This window comes from Papilio machaon, chromosome 1, assembly GCF_912999745.1.
Source record: "Papilio machaon chromosome 1, ilPapMach1.1, whole genome shotgun sequence".
Classification (NCBI taxonomy): Eukaryota; Metazoa; Arthropoda; class Insecta; order Lepidoptera; family Papilionidae; genus Papilio; species Papilio machaon.
The window spans coordinates 3258266-3278066 of NC_059986.1; the positions used below are offsets into that span (position 1 = coordinate 3258266).

The 19801-nt window shown below is 40.2% G+C and overlaps 3 protein-coding genes across 3 annotated transcripts in view; 2 read left to right on the forward strand and 1 right to left on the reverse strand.

The window, feature by feature from the left end:
- LOC106714191 (fibronectin type-III domain-containing protein 3a) overlaps positions 1 to 5372 on the forward strand; it is a 45013-nt gene extending 39641 nt beyond the window's left edge. The window contains exons 7-8 of the mRNA XM_045679383.1: positions 205 to 2392; positions 2542 to 5372. Coding sequence (XP_045535339.1) covers positions 205 to 2392; positions 2542 to 2823 — 2470 coding nt within the window. The 3' untranslated portion in view covers positions 2824 to 5372. The remainder of the gene's footprint in view (positions 1 to 204; positions 2393 to 2541) is intronic.
- A 1136-nt stretch (positions 5373 to 6508) lies between these two features.
- Positions 6509 to 15673, reverse strand: LOC106714192 (protein eyes shut). Its single transcript, XM_045679922.1, has 20 exons — positions 15525 to 15673; positions 14333 to 14481; positions 13852 to 14079; positions 13451 to 13564; positions 13201 to 13369; positions 12205 to 13117; positions 11799 to 12112; positions 11535 to 11724; positions 10919 to 11070; positions 10694 to 10830; positions 10298 to 10549; positions 10044 to 10223; positions 9756 to 9966; positions 9492 to 9649; positions 9199 to 9399; positions 8689 to 8874; positions 8405 to 8533; positions 7586 to 7758; positions 7175 to 7460; positions 6509 to 6760 (listed from the first exon to the last, which is right to left on the reverse strand). Exons 1-20 carry the CDS (start codon positions 15653 to 15655, stop codon positions 6597 to 6599), a joined length of 4437 nt encoding a protein of 1478 aa, XP_045535878.1. The 5' UTR covers positions 15656 to 15673; the 3' UTR covers positions 6509 to 6596.
- A 928-nt stretch (positions 15674 to 16601) lies between these two features.
- On the forward strand, positions 16602 to 17788 carry LOC106714243 (MKRN2 opposite strand protein). The gene is made up of 4 exons (XM_014507226.2): positions 16602 to 16900; positions 16979 to 17056; positions 17157 to 17364; positions 17462 to 17788. The coding sequence occupies exons 1-4, from the start codon at positions 16776 to 16778 to the stop codon at positions 17693 to 17695; spliced, it is 645 nt and encodes a 214-aa protein (XP_014362712.2). The 5' UTR covers positions 16602 to 16775; the 3' UTR covers positions 17696 to 17788.
- The last annotated feature ends 2013 nt before the right edge of the window (positions 17789 to 19801 follow it).

A 19801-nucleotide genomic window follows, 5' to 3' on the forward strand; every position in this document is an offset into this window, starting at 1 on the left:
TATTTAAAAGGTTTACGTTTGGATTGGATAGTCATAAGTTCGACTTATTGAATTAATTTGATCACGCCTTACGGTTTAATTACGGATTATGGATAATGATTACAATCGATAAAACATAAAGATGACTGTTCAATTCATATTTGTAGTACCCCCATCGAAATATTTACATCTACTTTCATTATTATGACAACTTTGTCGTTTCAGTGTGCGAGACTTGAGGCCCGGCTGCGAATACTCCGTGTGCCTGCAGATCCGCGCGGGCGAGCAGACGGGCGCGGCCAGCGAGGCGGCCACATTCCGCGCGCCCCCCGCACCCCCCGCCCGCATGACCCCCGCCCGCGTCGCCAACCGCGCCCGCACCTCGCTGCTGCTGCGCTGGTCCCCCGCCGCAGACAACGGCGCGCGCATCCTCCACTACGTCCTCGAGATGGACGCCGGCGAGGGCTTCGCGGAGGTGTCGCGTCCCCGCACGCGTCAGCACACCGTCAACAACCTCCGCACGCAGACGTGCTACCGCTTCCGGATCGCAGCGGTCAACGAGTGCGGCCCCGGCGAGTGGAGCGAGGAGTTCGTCGGCTGGACCCTGGGCGCTCCCCCGCCCGCCCCCGCGCCGCCCGCCCTGCGCGACGCCGCCGCCGACAGCCTCGCCCTCGCCTGGGAGCGCCGGCCCGACGAGGAGTTCACTCTGCAGATGGACGAAGTTGCCCGCGGACACGGTTTCCTGCCCATCTTCACCGGGACCGAGTGTTCGTACGTTTGCACCGCATTACGTCGCGCCTCCGATTATCGATTCAGATTAAGATGCGAAAACGCCGACGGTCAGGGCCCGTGGTCGCAGGAGGTGACGTATCGGACTCTACCGGAGAGGCCCGGCGCTCCCGGTCGCCCGACGCCGAAAGGTAAAATACATTCGCGTGCATTCCGACTCAGGTGGGAGCCGCCGACCGACGATGGAGGCGCGGCCGTCGAAAATTATACTCTGGAAATCGACGGCGGGGAAGGATATCAGTCGGCGTACACCGGAGCCGAGAGGGAGGCGCACTGCGACCGCCTGCAGCCGGGCGTGCAGTACAGAGCGCGCGTGCGCTGCGCCAACGTGGCCGGAGAGAGCGACTGGTCCGCCGCCGAGACGATCACGACGGAGGCCACCTGTCCGGGAGCTTGCTCCGCGCCCGAAGTGGTGGCCGAGCCGCGCGCCACGCTGGTGTCGGTGCGGTGGCGACCGCCGGACTGCAACGGCGGCGCCCCGCTCACGGAATATAGGGCGGAGATCGTCGGCGAGGACGGCATCGTGCGCACCGTGCATTCGGCGCTCGAGAGCGAGTGTACCGTCCGCGAGCTCCAACCCGGCTGCGAGTACCGCCTTTGGGTGGTCGCCTGCAACAAAGTGGGCGCGGGTCTGCCATCGCCCGCTCTGCATTTCTCGACGGCGCCCGCCCCGCCCGACGCGCCCGAGACGCCCATCGCTTACATCGAAAACGCGCGAACCATCCGCCTCGAGTGGCGCGCGTCCCGAGACAACGGGGCGCCCATCGCCGATTATCGACTCGAAATGAGCCTCACCAACATGGACGACTCCTTCACTGAAGTGTATCGAGGACCCGAGACGGCGTGCATAGTGTCCAAATTGGTACCGTTCTCGCCCTACTTCTTCAGAGTGTGCGCCACTAATTCGGCCGGACGAGGCGCCTGGTCCGGCGTTCGGGACCTTCTAACGCCCCGAGCTCCGCCGGGGGCGCCGACGGGGATAAAACACGAGGCGACCGCGGAAAGCCTTCGCCTCCACTGGCGCTGCCCCCCCAGCCACGGCGCCGAAATCTTAGGTTACCGGGTGCAAGTCGACGAGTCCGATTTCGAGACCGACGGGCCGACGCCGGAGAAAGTCGTCGAGGGTCTGCGGCCCGATACTACGTACCGCGTGCGCGTCGCCGCCCTCAACGAGCTCGGCCTCGGCGACTGGTCGGAGGAGGCGCAGGCGGCGACGCGGCCCCGGCCGCCCGCCCCGCCGGACCTTCGCTGCGCCCAGCTCGTCCACAACTACATCAAGCTGGAATGGGATAGCCGCGGCGAGGGCGCGGTGTACTGCGTGGAGATGCGCGGATCGGGCGAGTTCCGGCCCGTGTACCGCGGCTCGGCGCGCAGCTGCAAAGTGAAGAAGTTACGAGAGGGCACCACTTACAGCTTCAGAATACGCGCGAGCGACGAGCGCGGCGGGCGCGGCTCGTGGGGCGCCGCGGTGACCGCCACTACCCCGCCGGCGCCTCCGCCCGCCCTGCGCCCGCCCACCGTGCTGGTGCTGGCGCCGCGTCGCGCCGCCGTCGCCTGGGACACGCTCGACGACGCAGAGTACGTGCTGCAGTGCGCCCGCGCAAAAGACGCCGTCTTCAAACAGGCAAGTGCTAGTTTACGATTCATTGCCATTGAATATGAATATACTGAAATCTGTAAAGTTTTGTTTCATACATTTTTTTATTATTTTAGTAATTATAATGTAAATGTTGCGAAAAATTCTATAGTTGGTGTGTGTGTGTGTGTGTGCAGGTGTACGCCGGTCGCGAGACTCAGTTCACGGTGGAGGAGCTAGAGCCGGGTGCGGAGTACCTGCTGCGCGCGTGTGCGGTGCGCGGCGGGCTGTCGGGCGCGTGGTCGCCGGCGGCGCGCGTGTTGGTGCCGGTGCCGGCGGCCGGGCCGCGCTCTCGCCGCGCCCGCCCCGCACGCGCTCTCTCCCCGCGCCGCGCCGCGCTCCTCATGGCGGCCGGCTTCCTGCTGCTGGCCGTGCTGGTGGCCATGCTGGTGCAACGCCTCGTGGAGCCACAGCCGTGACGGGCGGTAGCAATGGCGCGTCCTCGGGCCCTCGCCAACATATGACGGCACGATCGCGCGGTTCTTACCGCGCGATTCATTAGGACCCTAGCGAACTCCAAACTAGGATAGCGCGCCGTGCGGTCGCCGACGACATGCGATACTACCGACCCGGCCTAATCGAATAGAAATTCTTTTGAACCTACAGGATATGAACGGTATATTTTAAAGAAATTTTTGAGATATACATAAGTGAAAAATACAGGTTCGGATAACGGTATCGCATGCAGGTCGGCGGCCGCGGCGGCGAGTGACAGACTTCACGAGATGATGATGAGATGAATGTTTTTTCATATTACGAATTTTGTCTATTTACGTTTCCGCGCTCTCGGTGTTTACGTAAGGAGCGCGTTATATATTTATATTTTAATAGTTAAATCTAAATATTGACAATGTATCCTCAATTGTGTATTTCTAAATGTATGGATGGGAACAGAATTTTTATTGCTATTAATTTTCAATGTTGACAGCTAATAATTTTATTTTGTACAAATATTTTTCTTCCGTTTTTGCACCATATTGAAAAGTACCTTAAATGTTATTTATATTGTATATAATAAGTAGTCAATTGCATCAGAGATGAAGTATTGGCACGAAGTAATGCTGTCTCGCTTATTTCATGTAAATTAATTTCAAATAAATGTATGTATTTTGTGATACAGCGACTCGCGAGATGTCCGCCGCGTGGACAATATGGCGGCACTCGCCGCTCGCAAATCTAAAGCCATTTATGCGTAAACATGAATTCGGATATATTTTAGATCGTGTTACATTTCCTATGTCTCCCGTTGTATTTACTCTATGTATCTAGTCTATTCTATGAACTGATTGTTTCATTTTGCATTATATTAGATTGGAATTGTGATGTGCTTCGTATCCGACTAAATGTGTTTTATATTTTTAATAATATGTATACCTTCATTGAAATCCTTGGCTCCGTATGTCTCTCATACATTTCATATTTTTATAATGAAATTTTTAATTAGTCTGTTGCATGTTTTTTTTATAACTTTTATTAAGTGTAGCGAGTTAGCGACCATGGTGCTCTATTATTAGTGTTCTGTTAGAGGGTCGTGGCCCCTCGCTCCGCAACGAGTTTCCAGTGTGTGTGCTGTGATCACTTCCTTATGCGAATGAGACTGATTTTACAAAAAATATATGCTTTCTGTTTTTACTTTCCGTTTTTAATGCTTTACAACATGTCGACATCGCCGGTTGTAGTGACGCAGACTCCGGGTACGCCCCGTGACTAATGCTACTCTATTGACCCGAACATTTTATATTCCAATTAATAATACGTAATGACGTAACGGTTCAGCGTATGATCGATTTTAGCTTTTTTATCAATAGGACATGACCTTTTTATTAATGAAATTATGTAATGTAGTGTAATTTGTTTATTAAATGTAGAGATTATGAATTTAATGAGATTGTTACCACCCGGCATAGAGTGCAGCCGCCGAGCTGGCCGCCGCCCGCCGCCGCTCGGACGCGCTCACATCCCACTCTCGTAATTGTTATTTTATAGATTTATATAATAATTGTTAATTGAGTTCGATTTAAATATAATTTTAAATTAAATAATTTGAAAGTAGATAAGCGAAATGTCATATATTCATTTGCTTGGAGGGCGTTTAGCACGTAATGCATATGGGATATATAATTTAGATTTCAATGTTCTTAATGTTTTAAAGAGTTTTATGAAGATGTGTCAATGTCAACAATTATAGTATATGATATATAACGATATTGTTACTACACATAGGCCTTATCGCATTCGATGTCCGCCGGCGCCGTCGCGCGCGCGGCCGCGTCCAGGACGCGCGTCGCCGCGCACCACTCCTAGGCTTAATTACTTCGTAAATATATAATATTTACTTCTGTGATCCGCTTGTCCTATTTTCTATTTTTTATGTTTATTAATGTTATTAGAGACATTCCTACGTTCTTGCTTATCGATGATATATTTGATGTAAAATGTAACATTTCGTAGAGAGATTCACTTCGTGCCTGACATCGCAGCTGACGGCTGTTGGCGGGGCCGTCGCCAAAATTGTTTTAAAATTAACGATGTGCAATGAACGATTTATTTATTTATACGGCTTATTGTAATATTTATTATTTAGAATTTGTATCTATGTTGGATGTCGTGTTTGTAAACAGTAAAAGGACTCGATGTTCCTAAGTTTATCGTGTTGTACAATGTCGCAATGGCAATCTGTGTCGCGCTGCAGTCAAGCATTCCAACTCTATTCCACTGTAAATAGGCCTAACGTAAACTCTACGACTTAATGTGCGTTCGTGTTGCTTTTGTATGGATCGGAAAGAGATGTACATAGATGGGGAGGAGATGAGAGGAGAGGGAGAGAAGAGATGGACGAGCTGAGCTTTGTGTCCGGTCGCCGCGCCCGCACTTCGTGTCTAACATTAATCAGATATAGTTAACGGGGATAACATCTCATATTGTATTTGTGTTTGAATTAGTAACGTATAACGAAATGTATATGTTTATAATATAATATTTGATGATGTTATGTATACAATTTATTAAACATGAATATATCAATAAAACTATATTTTGTGTATGATGAATTTTATTTTTATTTATCTAAAAACCCACAACATTTAACCTAAAAAAAAGTTCAATAGTTCGACTAATATAAAATATCTTAGAAGTGATAATACTTGACTAGAAAATGTTTGTACTCTGAGTATTGCATCTTAACATTATCTAAGTACACAAACAAATTAATTCTTACTCCTAAACAAATAATTGCTAAGATTATAAACACTAGTATAAATTAATGAACTTAAAACACCTTTTTGTCACGGGACTTACACAATGAATAAATAACAATGAACCCCAATTTTGGAAGTAGCTGAATTTTATATATTTTTTTGGACATATAGAATAAAAGTGAATTAGGTTGTTAATTAAACAATGTGAATCATGTTTCTTTTAAACTGAGGACATCAACTTTGAAAATCCGTATTCCGATGATCAAATAGGTAAACGTTACCTTGTCTCTGTCAGTATTATCTGCTCGTTAAATTTTTTTTTAAACAACTAAATTGTGAGAAAGTCTTGCAAATGTTTCGGCTTTAAACTCCTTTAATAAGTCTGCTTTTGTTAATTCATTAAGGTAAAAAATTACACTGATCAAGGTGAACCTGATTTAAGCGTGTAAAAATGAATGCGGATGAAATTACTCAAGGGACAAGGAAGGATTAACAAACATCGAAAGTTAATCTTTACTCTGATGTGAGGGTATCTAAACGATATATTCCTACAACCATTCGATCAGTATTACCAACATTGCTAATAGAAGATACAACTACACGAATGTCTCACCCACGGATGGTGTCATCTGTCCCTTTATAAATTTTCCAGACAAATTGTAAAGAACCTAGCTGTCACCCGCGACTCCGCCTGCGCGTAATAAAAAAAATGTAATTAGTAACCTGTGTTCTTCCAGGCTATGTTCTATATTTATACCAAATTTTATCGTGATCCGTTTAGCCGTTTTGGAGATACTTTGCAACAAACATATACCCATCCATCTAAACATTCACATTTATAATATTAGTAAGATAGATACTTAATTCGCAGCACTAAAGGATTCGAAAAAAGGCCTCCGGAGGCTTTTTGTTGGGGTAACCTCAGTCTCGACAAACTTGTATGAAACATTCCATCTATAGGTTATCTATCTAAAGTTTATGGCATGTTTATGAAATTAATTATTTGGGAACAGTTGGCACGAGTTAACGTTCTCGCTGTAGAACTCAGAGTAGTCAGTAATGAAGGATTCTTCGCGGGTTGATATCTGATCTATGCAACCTCTGAAGTTTTGCGGAAATATCTTTTTCACAGTTGGATTATCTTCTTCGTTAACTCCACCTGCGTACAGGAAACTTTTTATTAGAAATATATCATTAACTTTATTTAGAAAGTTAAGGACATTAGTTACATTGTTTTGTATCGAGTAGCGAACATAGTAAAATTTTATTAAATAATTAAGGGTCGTCCGCAACTTCGTCAATGCAGAATTAAAAAAAAAGTATCCTATATTATGTCTGCATGCATCAGCTACCTTCCAGTGAAAGTTCCATCGAATTCGGTCTTACCGTTCCTGAGATTATCAGGAAAAAACGCGGTCTTGCTGACAGAATTTTTAGAAATTAGTTTTTCATTATCCACCTCTTGGATACGAAATATGACATTTTTTCGATATTACATACAGACACTCCAATTTTAATAATATTTATATATTATGAAGCTAACGTTTGTATTACCAAATAAAATGTTACCTACCTATAAACATGTCTACATTATTATTCAGGTCTCTTTCACAAGACTCCTCTATGAATGCCAGTCGTTTATCAACAGTTAATGTGATATTTTTTCCGAACTCCAGTACAATTTTGTGCCAATCTCCATCAGCTAGAAAGCCGGCGTTTGGCAGAATTCTTGAAAATCTTCGAGGTCGAATTGGTAAAGATTTTTCATTTTGTTTCACCACCTCTGTGACGTCACAATGCAAGGACCAAACCAATTTTATGTATCCATTTTCCATACCTATCCCTAGATATTCAACATCCTGGTAACAACAAAAGTTATTAATAGGAAACAACTCATTTTTTATTTTACATTTATTTCTAGTTATAAAGATGTCTGGATAATTCCATCTATATACTTAAATCACATACTGAACTATATAAATACCGTTATATTTATCATATGGATCCACAGCAGCAGTCCATTAGGTTCTGCAGTGGTGAAGTTGAGTGCAAGATGTGTGGAGATGGCGGCGAGGCGCTGCTCGCGAGACCTCGACTGTCGCGTTGGTATTGACAACAACGAATCACCGCCGAATTGCGGAATCGTTATATTAATAACTGAACAAGAACATTTCGATAAAGACATCTTACAATACAAAGTTATCATAAAACAATTTCAATATTTAACAATACAGACGTGTCTGGCAATGTTCTCCGGCCCGACCCGCGGTACAGACGCAACGCGACCGCCGACAGTGACCGTGTGGTGCGCGACAACGGGCCGGGTCACACGCGGCGCGCCGACAGCGCCCACCCTCGCACACAGCGCCCCCACACGCGCCCACATTACGACCATCTATCATGTAGATGTAAGTAAAACCCTCCATAGACATATGACATTAACTTATATAGGAACGGCTAAAACACTCACGTACATATGTCCGGTGTCGGCACCGACTAGTTTGGAGCCCATCGGGGGCCCTTCATCAGGGTGAGTGGGACTGGTATTATTTCGCGGACGCGGCCCGTCGCTCACTGAAACTATTGTAGTCGGTGCCGACACCGGACATATGCATGTGAGTGTTTTGGACGTTCCTATATAAGTTAATGATAATGTCTCACGAAAGTTTGAATAATTTGACATATGACATTGTTCTAACATTTACTAAACCGAAGACTAAACTAATAATGGGCAGAATTGAAAGCCTTAACTGAAATTGAAATAATTGTAAGAGTTTCTAAAATTACAGTCACATAGACCCACCTCGTATGTTCTGTTGGTCCAACGGCAAGGGAACGTTGTTGACGTGCAGGTTTCTGATGCAGCCAGAATACGACTCGGAAGGTCCCGACATTGCGTCGAACGGCACCGTTGATAAATCTTGCGCACCACCTGAGTAAACATGTAACAATCTAGAGTGCACCTTAAGATTTATAATTATTGCCCAAACTGTTCAATTTTAGGACTTCTTTGGCTGACAGTAGGGAACAAGAATACCTCGAGTCCTTACAAACTGTAATCCTTACCAGTTGTAATCAAGTAGTTACCTATGAGTATATCGGCGTCGCTGGCGGTGTGAGGGTATGTGTGTGCGAGCATTGGCTCAGTGCTGAGTGCGCCGTCCACCCACACGTAGAGGCGTGCGGCGTACCGGCCGGCGCGCACGCGTTGCCACCGCCGCAACGACGCCACCACGCCGCTGCGCACCAGCGACGTCAGCCCCGACAGACGATCTGCAAATAATACAACAACATACGTTAAATATTAGAATACACTGTGAGAAATAAATCATCATGGTGGGGAAAGCCGTGGACTTTTCATACAATGCTTATGAAATTTACCAATGTAAATTCTACTAGTCTTCTAGTAATTTAAAAAAAATAAAAAAAATGAGACCCATCTGCAAGTACTTCCTTGCGATTAAAATATTTTTTTATCAAAATCGAAGCACCAGGGGCAGAGCATTGCGGTAACACACAAAAAAAAACCAGTAGAATTGATAACCTCCTTCTTTTTGAAGTCGGCTAAAAAGTATACTCGTTGTTCTTTTATATCACCTGTCCATCGGTATTCCAGTAGACCGCCTTGCAATGATAGCGCCGTGTAGAAGTGTGGCGTTTGCACCAGTATGAGCAAGCCGCGCTCCTTGTCCGGCTTGATCTCCGCTTCCAGAGACAAACTGACGCTGGATATCGACCGCGGTTGCAGCCGCAGGTAAGATCTCACGCCGCTGAACATTACGTCTATGGGAATCACCTCTGAAAAAGATATCAATATTAAACTTATCAAGTGGAGGATTGATGCTGTGGAAAGTCATAATAACATGATAATAAATTTAAGCCACACTGACCTTGTTCACAGTTCTCGCCAGTCAAGCCGTAGGGGCAGTCGCAATGAGCACCCCCGTCTCCGCCGAGCACACAAATGCCGCGGCAGTGAGAGCGCGGCCCGCACACCGGCTGCGCGCTACTGCATGTCGGCCCGAACCAGCCCTCGTTACAGATACATCTGCATTTATGATGAATCAACTGTTTGTATCCTATAGCTTTAAAATCTTATTATGCCCATCTGTTCATAACCCTAGATTTCTAACTTCCTATCGGATATAACTGACCCGTAAGTAGCGGGCGAGTGTATACAGAGTCCCCGAGGTGCGTTGCAGGAGCTGGCGGTACACTGTGCAACACCGCACTGACCCACGCCGCGACCTGCCGCCGGGCGCCCCCCCGCCGCCTGCCCGCCTACGTCCCACACACAGCCGCGCCATCCGCTGTGCAGCGGCAGGTCGTGCGGCAACTCCGCGAAGTTAAACGACGGATGACCACCTGATCGTCGTCAAAGTAAGATGAAACACGGTTAGGTTATGTCCAGCAGACATCTGTTAGCTAAGAGTAAGGTACACCTATGTATAAATAAGGCAGTAGGGTCATCTTGTCGTGCTGAGGCGGGGCGGGCGCGTTGCCGGAGACGTTGTGGCGACCATCTACGCTGATGCCGGCGCTGCGCCCGCGCCGCCACACGCGCACCGCGTGCCCGCCGCGCCGCACGCCCACCGCGCGCGATGTGAACACCCGACGAGGACCTAATTCGACCACATACAATTTATTACGTCAGGATTTAAAAAATGCATTTAAATAAATTTTAATATTTTGTTACCGCTGCCCATATTCCAGGTGAGCATGAGATAGCCCTTGACGAAGGTGACTGCGAGATGGTGCGAGCGCGGGCCGTGCCGGCCGCTCTGTCCCACGAAGGCGAGCAGCGCGATCTGGTCCATGTCGGCGGTCTGGAAGCGCAGCCGCAGCTCGAAGCGCTCCGAGCTGAGCGCAGCCGCCGACAGCGGGTACACGAGGTACGAAGACACGCCGGGGGCGATCGGTGCTAATGACGGTCGGGTTATCTCAACATCTGACAGAAAAAGACAACACGAATACCTAAATTGTCTTGTATTTTAAAAGAAAAATATCGTCTATAATTACTAGCGTTAGAAAAGGACTCAATTGGATTATATATTGCTAAATTTTCGTATCGGTGTAAATAGGAATCTCTTACTATATTCGCAAAAGATGCCGTGTTTGCCGTAGGGACAGAGGCAGAGGAAGCCACTCCCCGGGTACCTGACGCAGCTTCCTCCCGACTCACACGGGTTGTGCTCACAGATCGACTGCTTACAGTTCTCACCCATCCAACTATAAAAATAATAAAATTAGTTAGGTATTAGGAATAAAATGGTACAATTCAATGGTAAAATTACAAATTAAGAGATAGCTAACATACCCATTAGCACAAGAGCAAGAGTAACCATCACCTTGGTCATTGCAAGTTCCACCATTGAGACAGGGCCCAGACAAGCACGACAGAGATGAACATTCTGTCACTTCGCCAGCATTAAATGCTTCACCAAATATCTCCCGACTCTTGTTATTTACCTTTATAGAAACAGATAACAAAAGCATCTTTGGAAGAAGCAATTCTTGTGATGTTTATGAATTACGTATCTACTCAGAACAACATTAATCAGATATAGTTGGATTTCTTTGAATTTAAATTCTTTATTGATTTCTAAACAATTATGTACTTCATTTATTAAATTTTACTTCAATCATCATCAGCTCACTACACAGACTATGGCCTAGTCACATAGTTAAGGATGACTAGACCATAGTCAGCCACGCTGGCCAAGTGTGGGTTGACTTCACACTTATCTTTGAACTTCTTCTCAGATATATGCAGCATCACGATGTTTTCCTTCACCGTCAAAACGTGGGATAAATGTACATATGTAAATCGAAAAACACATTAGTACATAGCGGGATTCAAACCCAGGACCTGCAGATTGCAAGTCAAGTGCTCAACCCCTGAGCCATCGTTGCTCTAAATTTTATTTAGTTACCTTCAAATCTTTAATGCATCCAATAAAAGGTTTATTGTTGGTATAATTACTGTCTGGTACAATGCCAAAATATAGTATAATATTTTGGTCTACTATACTTATGTTAGCAATCTGTCCACCGCTCATTGCGACTGTGTCATTTAAATGCAGAGTTGCATTACATTGTTGCTGATTTAAATATAAATCTAATCTGAAAACGGTGAGAATAGAATTGAGGATATTAAAAATAAAACTCGTACATCATCATTAATAGTTCTAACTTACCTTGTTTCTATTTTCATTGCATATCCTTTGTTGACATAAGTTTTCAGTTCACTTAATAGCATTGTTTGATAACCGCAAGAAAATTTAAACTTTAGTAGTCCTGAATTTAAAAATAACTCCATATATGCCCCTTTAGCTATATCTACGTGCATTATGTGCCCATCGGTGATTAAAGTTTTTGCACTAAATTCAATACTAATTGATGTAGTGTTATTTAAACGATGCACTATGTATGAATTCCCTCCGAAAGCAGCAGTTGTTATTTTTATCTTCTCTTCACAGAATCTTCCTCCATAGTTGAATAAGCAATGACACTTAAAATAACAAATAGATTGAAAATTGTTTAACTGTTACAAATAATTAAAATACCATAAGTTTTGTAGAAGCTTTAGAAGTCCTTACTTACTCTAATGCCGTGTATAGTGTTGGCACAGCTGCCGCGGTTGTTGCAGACGGCATCGCTACACTCTGATTGTACTGTAGTATATACTTGAGTTGTTTTATCAAAATATGTTGTAGTTTCAACAGATTCAATTGTATATGTCGGAGAAGTATCCGTTGATGAATATTCTGTAGGAACATCTGTGAACATTTTTTCTGTAGTATCTATTTTGTGGTCTGTAATCGTTACATCTTCAATCGTAGTTTTAGTCGTAGATTCCGTAGAAGTTAAAGTAGTTGTTAATTCAGTACTAGTTTGATTTTGGAATTCAATAGTTACTTTTGTAGGATATGTAACTGCTATTGATGTCGTTTGATTGTTTAAAAATGTGGTTTCAAATTCACTTGAAGTGGTTAAAGTAGTGGGTGTTGTTAGTTTATCACAATTGTCTTTACACGAGCTTTCTGTTTTAGAATCTTCAACACTTATAGTTTTTTGTGTCTGTTGTTCTAATGTAAAAACTTCAGTAGTGCTTGTGGTTGTTTCTTCTGTTTCAGATGAATTTGAATACGATAGTGTAGTGGTTTCTTCTCTGCTTATTTTTTCACTTACTGTTTGCGATACTGCTTCTGTCGTTGATGTAAAATCAAATATTGTAGAAGTAGTCCACGGTTCACTTTGAGATGTCAATTCATTCGAAGTATAGTTGTTAGTCGTTGTTGCGATTGTTGAAGTAACCTCTGTAGTTATTTTTTCAGCATTTGTAGTGAGCACCAATACTGTAGTAGTATTGTATAATGGCGTAGGACTAACGTATTCACAATCAATATGATCCTCGTTTATAATTAGACATTCGCATAAGGTGCCAGTAAGATTTGGTGGACAAGAACAGGTAAAGTTATCAACTCCATCTATACAAGTACCGCCATTCATACATCTGTAAATGAAATTAAATATAAAACAGTGATGATGATGAGTGTTCCTACAAGTATTTGATGACGGAAATTGCTTTCATCACACCTTGGTCCTAGTAAACATTCGTCGTACTGCAGTTCGCATCTTTCTCCGTGGTAGTCAGGTACACAATAACAAACTCTAATGCCGTCTTCCACAACACACAGAGCATCATTGCTGCAAGAATTTTCATCGCAAAACTCTATCTGAACTTCGCAACTTTTACCTGTGAATCCTGCAAACATAGAGTTTAGCAAACCTAAAACTCAGACTCCTCAATTTAAAGTCTATTATTCCATAAACTGTAATTACTTACCATAAGCACATGCACACATGTAATCCGCGTGTATATCAATACACATTCCTCCATTTTGACATGGATTGGATTCGCATTCGTCTATTTGATCTTCACAGAACTTACCCGCCCAGCCTGTACTCAGAGACAAACATTAAAATGTGTCAAAAATAAAAAGTGAATCACGAAAGCGACTCAGAAACCACAATCAGAATCTTGGTGCCAATCAGACCATCAATATTATTCAATTTTCTGTGTAACTTGGATAGTCAGAACTGTTATATAACTAGTATTTTTAATGACGATAAGTAGGCAAAAAAAAAAATATAAAGACAGATAAATTCCACAAAACTGGATGTTACGGTGACTCTAAAAGATACTAAGCAGTAGCTGGACGTTGACAAAAATAATATCACACTGACCTGGCGAGCACCTGCAGTAAAATTTGTATCCAGGTCCTTCGACACACTGTCCGCCGTTGTGACAGCGCACCTCATCGCCGTCGCACACCGCGGCGTCCACCTCGCAATGTTCGCCGGAGAAGCCGGGCACGCAGTGGCAGATATACTCATTCGTCATGTCAATACATGTGCCGTTGTTGAGACATGGGTTTGATTCACATTCGTTGAAATTCGTCTCGCAATTATCACCTTGAATACGGAAACAGTATGATTACAACCCGACTGACACAGGATTCTGGTACTGGTAATATTTTTGGCGCGATGTATGTTTCATGTATGTGGGTTTGTCTGTCCTGTCATGTAGTGTAAACCGATTTTGACGAGAGAGTTGTCGTTCAATTCGTATTTTTCTACTGAGTGTTATAGAGGTACATCGGGTTTTTTTTGTTTGATTACCAAAGATTTTTATACAACATTACTTATGTAGATATTTGATATTTACCGATGAATCCTTCAGGACAGGTGCAGTTGTAGGAGGCGATGCCATCGAGGCAAGTGCCACCATGCTGGCAGGGGTCCGACCAGCATTCGTCCCAGTTAGTCTGGCAGTGCACACCCGTGTACCCGTCTATGCAGTAGCACATGTACGTGCTGAAACATAACAATTTAACCTAACCTTAATCAGTTATTGGTAGGACCTGAGATTAGTGCGATAAAAAAAACAAGTTTAGTGTCAGGTCTATTTTGTACCTATAGGTTACGATGTTGTGTACAACTGCTAACAGAAACTTGGTTAGAAAGACTGAAATAGTCTTTAATTTTGTGTACAACATTATTTGTGTATTGATTCAATATGACGCTTCCAACACGGGAACATTAAGTCATTGTATTGATATATACCCGGATAATCCTGTATTAAGTTACACCAAAGTTGTTCTAAAGTTACAACGCGTACCGCACTATCTCGGATTCTTTGGTTACAAAGTAACTACTAAATTGTATTGTTAACACCCTCAAATATACCTATAGATTATCCACTGAAAGTACTTCGTCACATTTGGACAAACAAAATGAGAGTACTCTTAATTAAATTTTATATTTGAGAATTTATCTTACACTGCTTGGATTGGATAAACACATGTGGATGTACTACAACCAACTATGTAACATTGCAAGTGATTCAGATTTGCGCGCTCTATCCTCCCCAGTAATCAAATTTTCTTTATAAGTTGATTGACCTCAATAATATTTTAAGTTGCCAGCGTTAAACTTTACACATTTTTTTTTAATTGTAATACGACATGGCATAAACGGATGAGAATTCTTGGCATAAAAATGCCGGAATTATAAAAAAAACACAACTTTAGCGGTTACAAAAATTAAAGTTAAATATTACAAGTACCTACCAATTATTACATAGGTATTAACACTCATTATCGAATCTTTTCATTATCTTTATAATATTTATACACATAAAGGTCTATAAAGAATCAATTTATAAATGAGTCAATTAGACGATGACCTACTTACAGGGAAGGGTTCCACAACCCTTGGTGACTCATAAATTGTAATTTATGACATTTTATGTCAGAATATGCTCCTTATGTTAAGCTGTTACCTATAACAATTGTCATAGTTCGATTGCAAGATATACAAAAAAAGTTGTACTTAATATGTAGTGCAAAAATAATTACCTGTTGAGATCATCAATACATATGCCGTGCAGACACGGGTTGCTGAGGCAAGCGATGCCGGCAGACACCACTGGTATAAGTGCTAGCGTCCAACACAACGCTCGAAATTCTAAATCATATTTAAGAAACATTGTGGCATATTAAACAACAAATTTCATTCACATTACTTCTTCTGTTTTCTATTATCATATATAATTACGCTTTAATCACTGCTAAGTACATTTTACAACATATATTATTCCAATTTCACTATATAAAAACGTTAAGTTAGGCTCTATGTTAAGCCACACGATGTGTCCAAAACTCGGCACAAGTATAAACTAGGTCTCACGGTCGAGGTGTGGTTACCAATTCAATCGTTGCTATGGCAACCTGTAAACACACAATACACACCGACACACAATTTATTGACCAAATCCTAATGTACAGAGCATTCATTGAACTCTAAATAACCTAACCTTTAAAATTGTTTCAGAATTTAAATGATTGCTGGTTACAATTTTTTATACGCTTAAGAAGTACCTTCTATTAATTAAACAATACTTATATTAAAAATTAGTATACAAATGATTTGAATAACATTTTTATGTTATTTCATTTTAGGTAAAGTCATACATTGATAAAAATATTTAGCTATGAGTTAGTCACTACTTAGTTTGTCACAGATTTTGAAGTCAGTTTTAAATTCTCCCGCCATTCTAAGCAATATTTAATTTTAATTTGCATCCAATCAAAAGACAGTTAATCTCAATCTAACCAATGAAAAGGTTGTAAACCTGATCATATGTTGGCAAATGTCATGTCAGATGCAACTTCAAAGGTACGTTCAAAACCAATACTGCTAGAAATTTATTATGTCAAAATTAAAAATATTGCAATATCTTACGCATAATGAAGTATTTAAGGCAAAATTGATTAAATAACTAAATAATAGAATAAAAAATTACAGAAAACACAGTAACAAGTTTAACCTACTCATTGAAGAAAAAAATAAATTTGCTGAAAATTACATTTTCGTTCAGGTTATGAACGTATTTAAAAGTCCTGCCAAACGAGTTAGGACGGTGCAATAAGATGTAGAATTGTAGAACAATGGTATTGTTAGCGACTGTTAGTTCCATTATATTGTCAATTATTCATTTATAATCCTAAAAGATTTATTACTAAAGTGGACCTGAATAACCTTAGATTATTTGTATAAGTAAATTTATAAAGGTTTAATTGATAATATTGTGTTTTTTGTGTGTTAATATGGATCCGGGTATCCTTTGTTTCCACCATTGTGATCACAAAGTTTTTTGTACTATTATTCCGGAACAATGCCCAGTTTGCAAACAAAAACTTGATCGATATGACTACAAGCTTCTACCGTTCCGGTAAGTCGTTTTACGTTAAATAAAGACCATATTACCGACCTAGAAAGTTTGTTGCTATGCGCCCTATTTCTATTTCAGAGTTCCATATCCGTTTGTAAAAGCATCTCAACATCCAAGGGCGATAGTTATGAAGCCAACTCAAGGTGATTTTCTCAAGTAAGTAAAGATTTCTTTCTTGAAAATTGATATTTTAAGTGTTGATGTTGAGTCATTTCCTTTAATCATAATTGCTTAAGTTAAGCTGAACATGTTTCAGTGACTACTACAATTCGCAAGACTTGCACATCGGGGTCACTAACTCTCACGGGTGTGTCATTGAGTTCAATGAGGAGGGCATTTGGGGTGTTGACCCTGTGACAAAGGAATGGAGCAACTGTGACAACAGCGCACACTGGGACCAGTGTCTGATGCTGGAACAATTTGACGAATTGTGGAATGAAATATGGGACAGTGTGCTCTTAAAGGTGGGTAATTTTGTATACTTATTTATTAATTATATTTTTTGAGTATTTATTCTAAAATTTTCTTTAATGAACTTTAAATTTTGAATATGTTTTACAGATAAGCTCTAGTCCTCTTTGGGAAGCTCATAGATATAATGAAGAGAGACATAATTGTTTTACATTTGTGCTGGCATTCCTGAGAGCTCTAGAATGCGGTGAACTTTCTGAGAAGGCTCAGGATCCGAAACTTTTCTGTAAACAGTATGTTGTTCCCAGAACTTCAGCTGCAGGGAAGTATATCTCTTTGTATAGACGATTGAAACGACAAAGTTACTTTATACAAAGCCAATGATAACTTCAGACCTTATAATTTATTATATATTTATTTATTCAGGTGTGTCTGTGATGTTAATATTAAAAATATCGAATTGAAATGCATTTATTTCCTGACCAAATGATTTCTAACTTTAGTTTGGATAACAATGTAATTTTTGTGAATTGCTTTTTATGTTTATTATTTCCTTGCCAAAATATTATTAATATTAATATAATTAGTATTCATAAAATCAGTATTCTTTATACGTAATAGTAATTTACTGAGTTAAATAGAAGTAACTAAAAAAAAACAAAGTTTTTGTTTTTTCCATTTCAAGCAAAAATATTGTGTTTAAACAAATTTCCTCTAATAAGCTTAGAATATTATTCCAGAATATCTGCAACATGTTTAAGTTACAAAATGAAGACATTTTTGTTATTACTTTTATTAAAAAAATAGAATAAAATTAACATTAAACATTTAATACTTGTACGATTTTATAGATTTTTTAGTTGATTCTATATGTAACATGTAACATATCCTATCTTATCACCTTGCCATTTCTAGACTATGCTTGCACAAAAAACTCATGCCATTAGATATTTGTATAGATATCAGATATAACTTTTTTTTAATGTGACCAACTATATATTATTACTACAATACAATATTATTTATGTAGGCTATCTTTATATATTTTAAATATAAATATTGCTAGATCCCTTTAATGTTAAAATTGATTTTAACTAATTTAATTTAATTTTATTCAAATTTATTCAAATATTTTGTCTTCCAAATGTTCATAAAGAGTCTTTTTTTTTAAATATTATTTTGCTTGGTTCTTATGATTGAATGTTAGTTTGTAAGAATGAGTCAACATAATACACGGTAATTGTATCAATTGAGTGTTTAATGAACACAATTCCTTGTAACATTGCAGTTTATTTTTCATAAAATACAGATTGGAGACAAACTTTAATTATTTTTAGTGTATCAAGAATACAAAATACTAAAAAAAAAATAGAAAAATCTCAGTTTTTTTTACTTTATTCTTGTGTATTACGTAGTAAATAATTCTGATGAAAACATTATATAAAAAAAATTCTATGCATCAATACTGTCCACTCTCTTTTGACTATGAAAGGAATTGTGCATAGGATTTAAGTGTTTCCTATACTTTTATATAGTAAACGTTAATGACAAAGACTTCTGTAATTGGATTCAATAAATTAAATGCTGTTTATAATATGCTTAGTGAGATTGTAATCAAACGGATTTCATTTTATATGTCTGTCATAAAATTGATAATTCTCATACATACATACATATACATGTATATTGTTTCAACTTCCATAGATGTTAGGTTAGTTCACATAATACTGCCATTGCTATATGTATTTTAGATAATTAGGTTTTATAAAATTTACACTGAAATTTGTAACTACTATTTTCCATTAAATTTTTTAATACATTTCATACAACTGTATTAATAATGTAATATTTGTTTATTATATATATTTATTATAGATGCTTGCCGAATTATGTAGGTTTATAAAACAATAGCTTTTTTAAAAACCCAAAATGTCTACAGTTTTAAAATACTTTTTTTTTTCGTATAAATACTGTGAGATAAGAAAATTTGGACATATTTATCACAACATGATTTTATGCCAGTGCAAATACATTATAAATCATTCCGTCTCTGGATAATTCCAAAAATAACAAGATTAGATCTATGTACATTATATATTTATTTAATTGAATAAATTCGTTATTATATTTAATTATAAATAAGATATTTGTATGTAACAATTTTTCGATGTAAAAGTTCAAATAGTTTAATATTTGGTTTAATTTCTTGAGGCTCAAATAAACAATAGTTTTTTTTTTATTTCGTAGTATTTGATTATAGATATTACTGAATTTGTTTATATAAGTAGTCACAAATTGGTTCCTGAACTATCCATCATTTTTGGATCAGTTTTTGTAAGAGGATCTTCAAAATAAATTTACTAGGTGCTAAATTGAAAAATAAAACATTGTAAAAATAAAACCAGTTGTTTTATTTGTTATTATTTTATGAATCCTTATTATTTAAATTTAAAATAAAATGATTAATATTAAAAGCAAGTAAGCGTACCT

What these genes read in the sequence shown, in the direction of transcription:
- LOC106714243 (XM_014507226.2), top strand. Translation starts at nt 16,776, where the DNA reads ATGGATCCGGGTATCCTTTGTTTCCACCATTGTGATCACAAAGTTTTT. An exon ending in ACTCAAGGTGATTTTCTCAA is followed by an intron (nt 17,057 to 17,156) that starts GTAAGTAAAGAT and finishes AACATGTTTCAG; the next exon opens with TGACTACTACAATTCGCAAG. An exon ending in GGGACAGTGTGCTCTTAAAG is followed by an intron (nt 17,365 to 17,461) that starts GTGGGTAATTTT and finishes TATGTTTTACAG; the next exon opens with ATAAGCTCTAGTCCTCTTTG.
- LOC106714192 (XM_045679922.1), bottom strand. Translation starts at nt 15,655, where the DNA reads ATGTTTCTTAAATATGATTTAGAATTTCGAGCGTTGTGTTGGACGCTA. An exon ending in CATGTGTGCATGTGCTTATG is followed by an intron (nt 13,370 to 13,450) that starts GTAAGTAATTAC and finishes CTATGTTTGCAG; the next exon opens with GATTCACAGGTAAAAGTTGC. An exon ending in GCAATGAAAATAGAAACAAG is followed by an intron (nt 11,725 to 11,798) that starts GTAAGTTAGAAC and finishes CACCGTTTTCAG; the next exon opens with ATTAGATTTATATTTAAATC.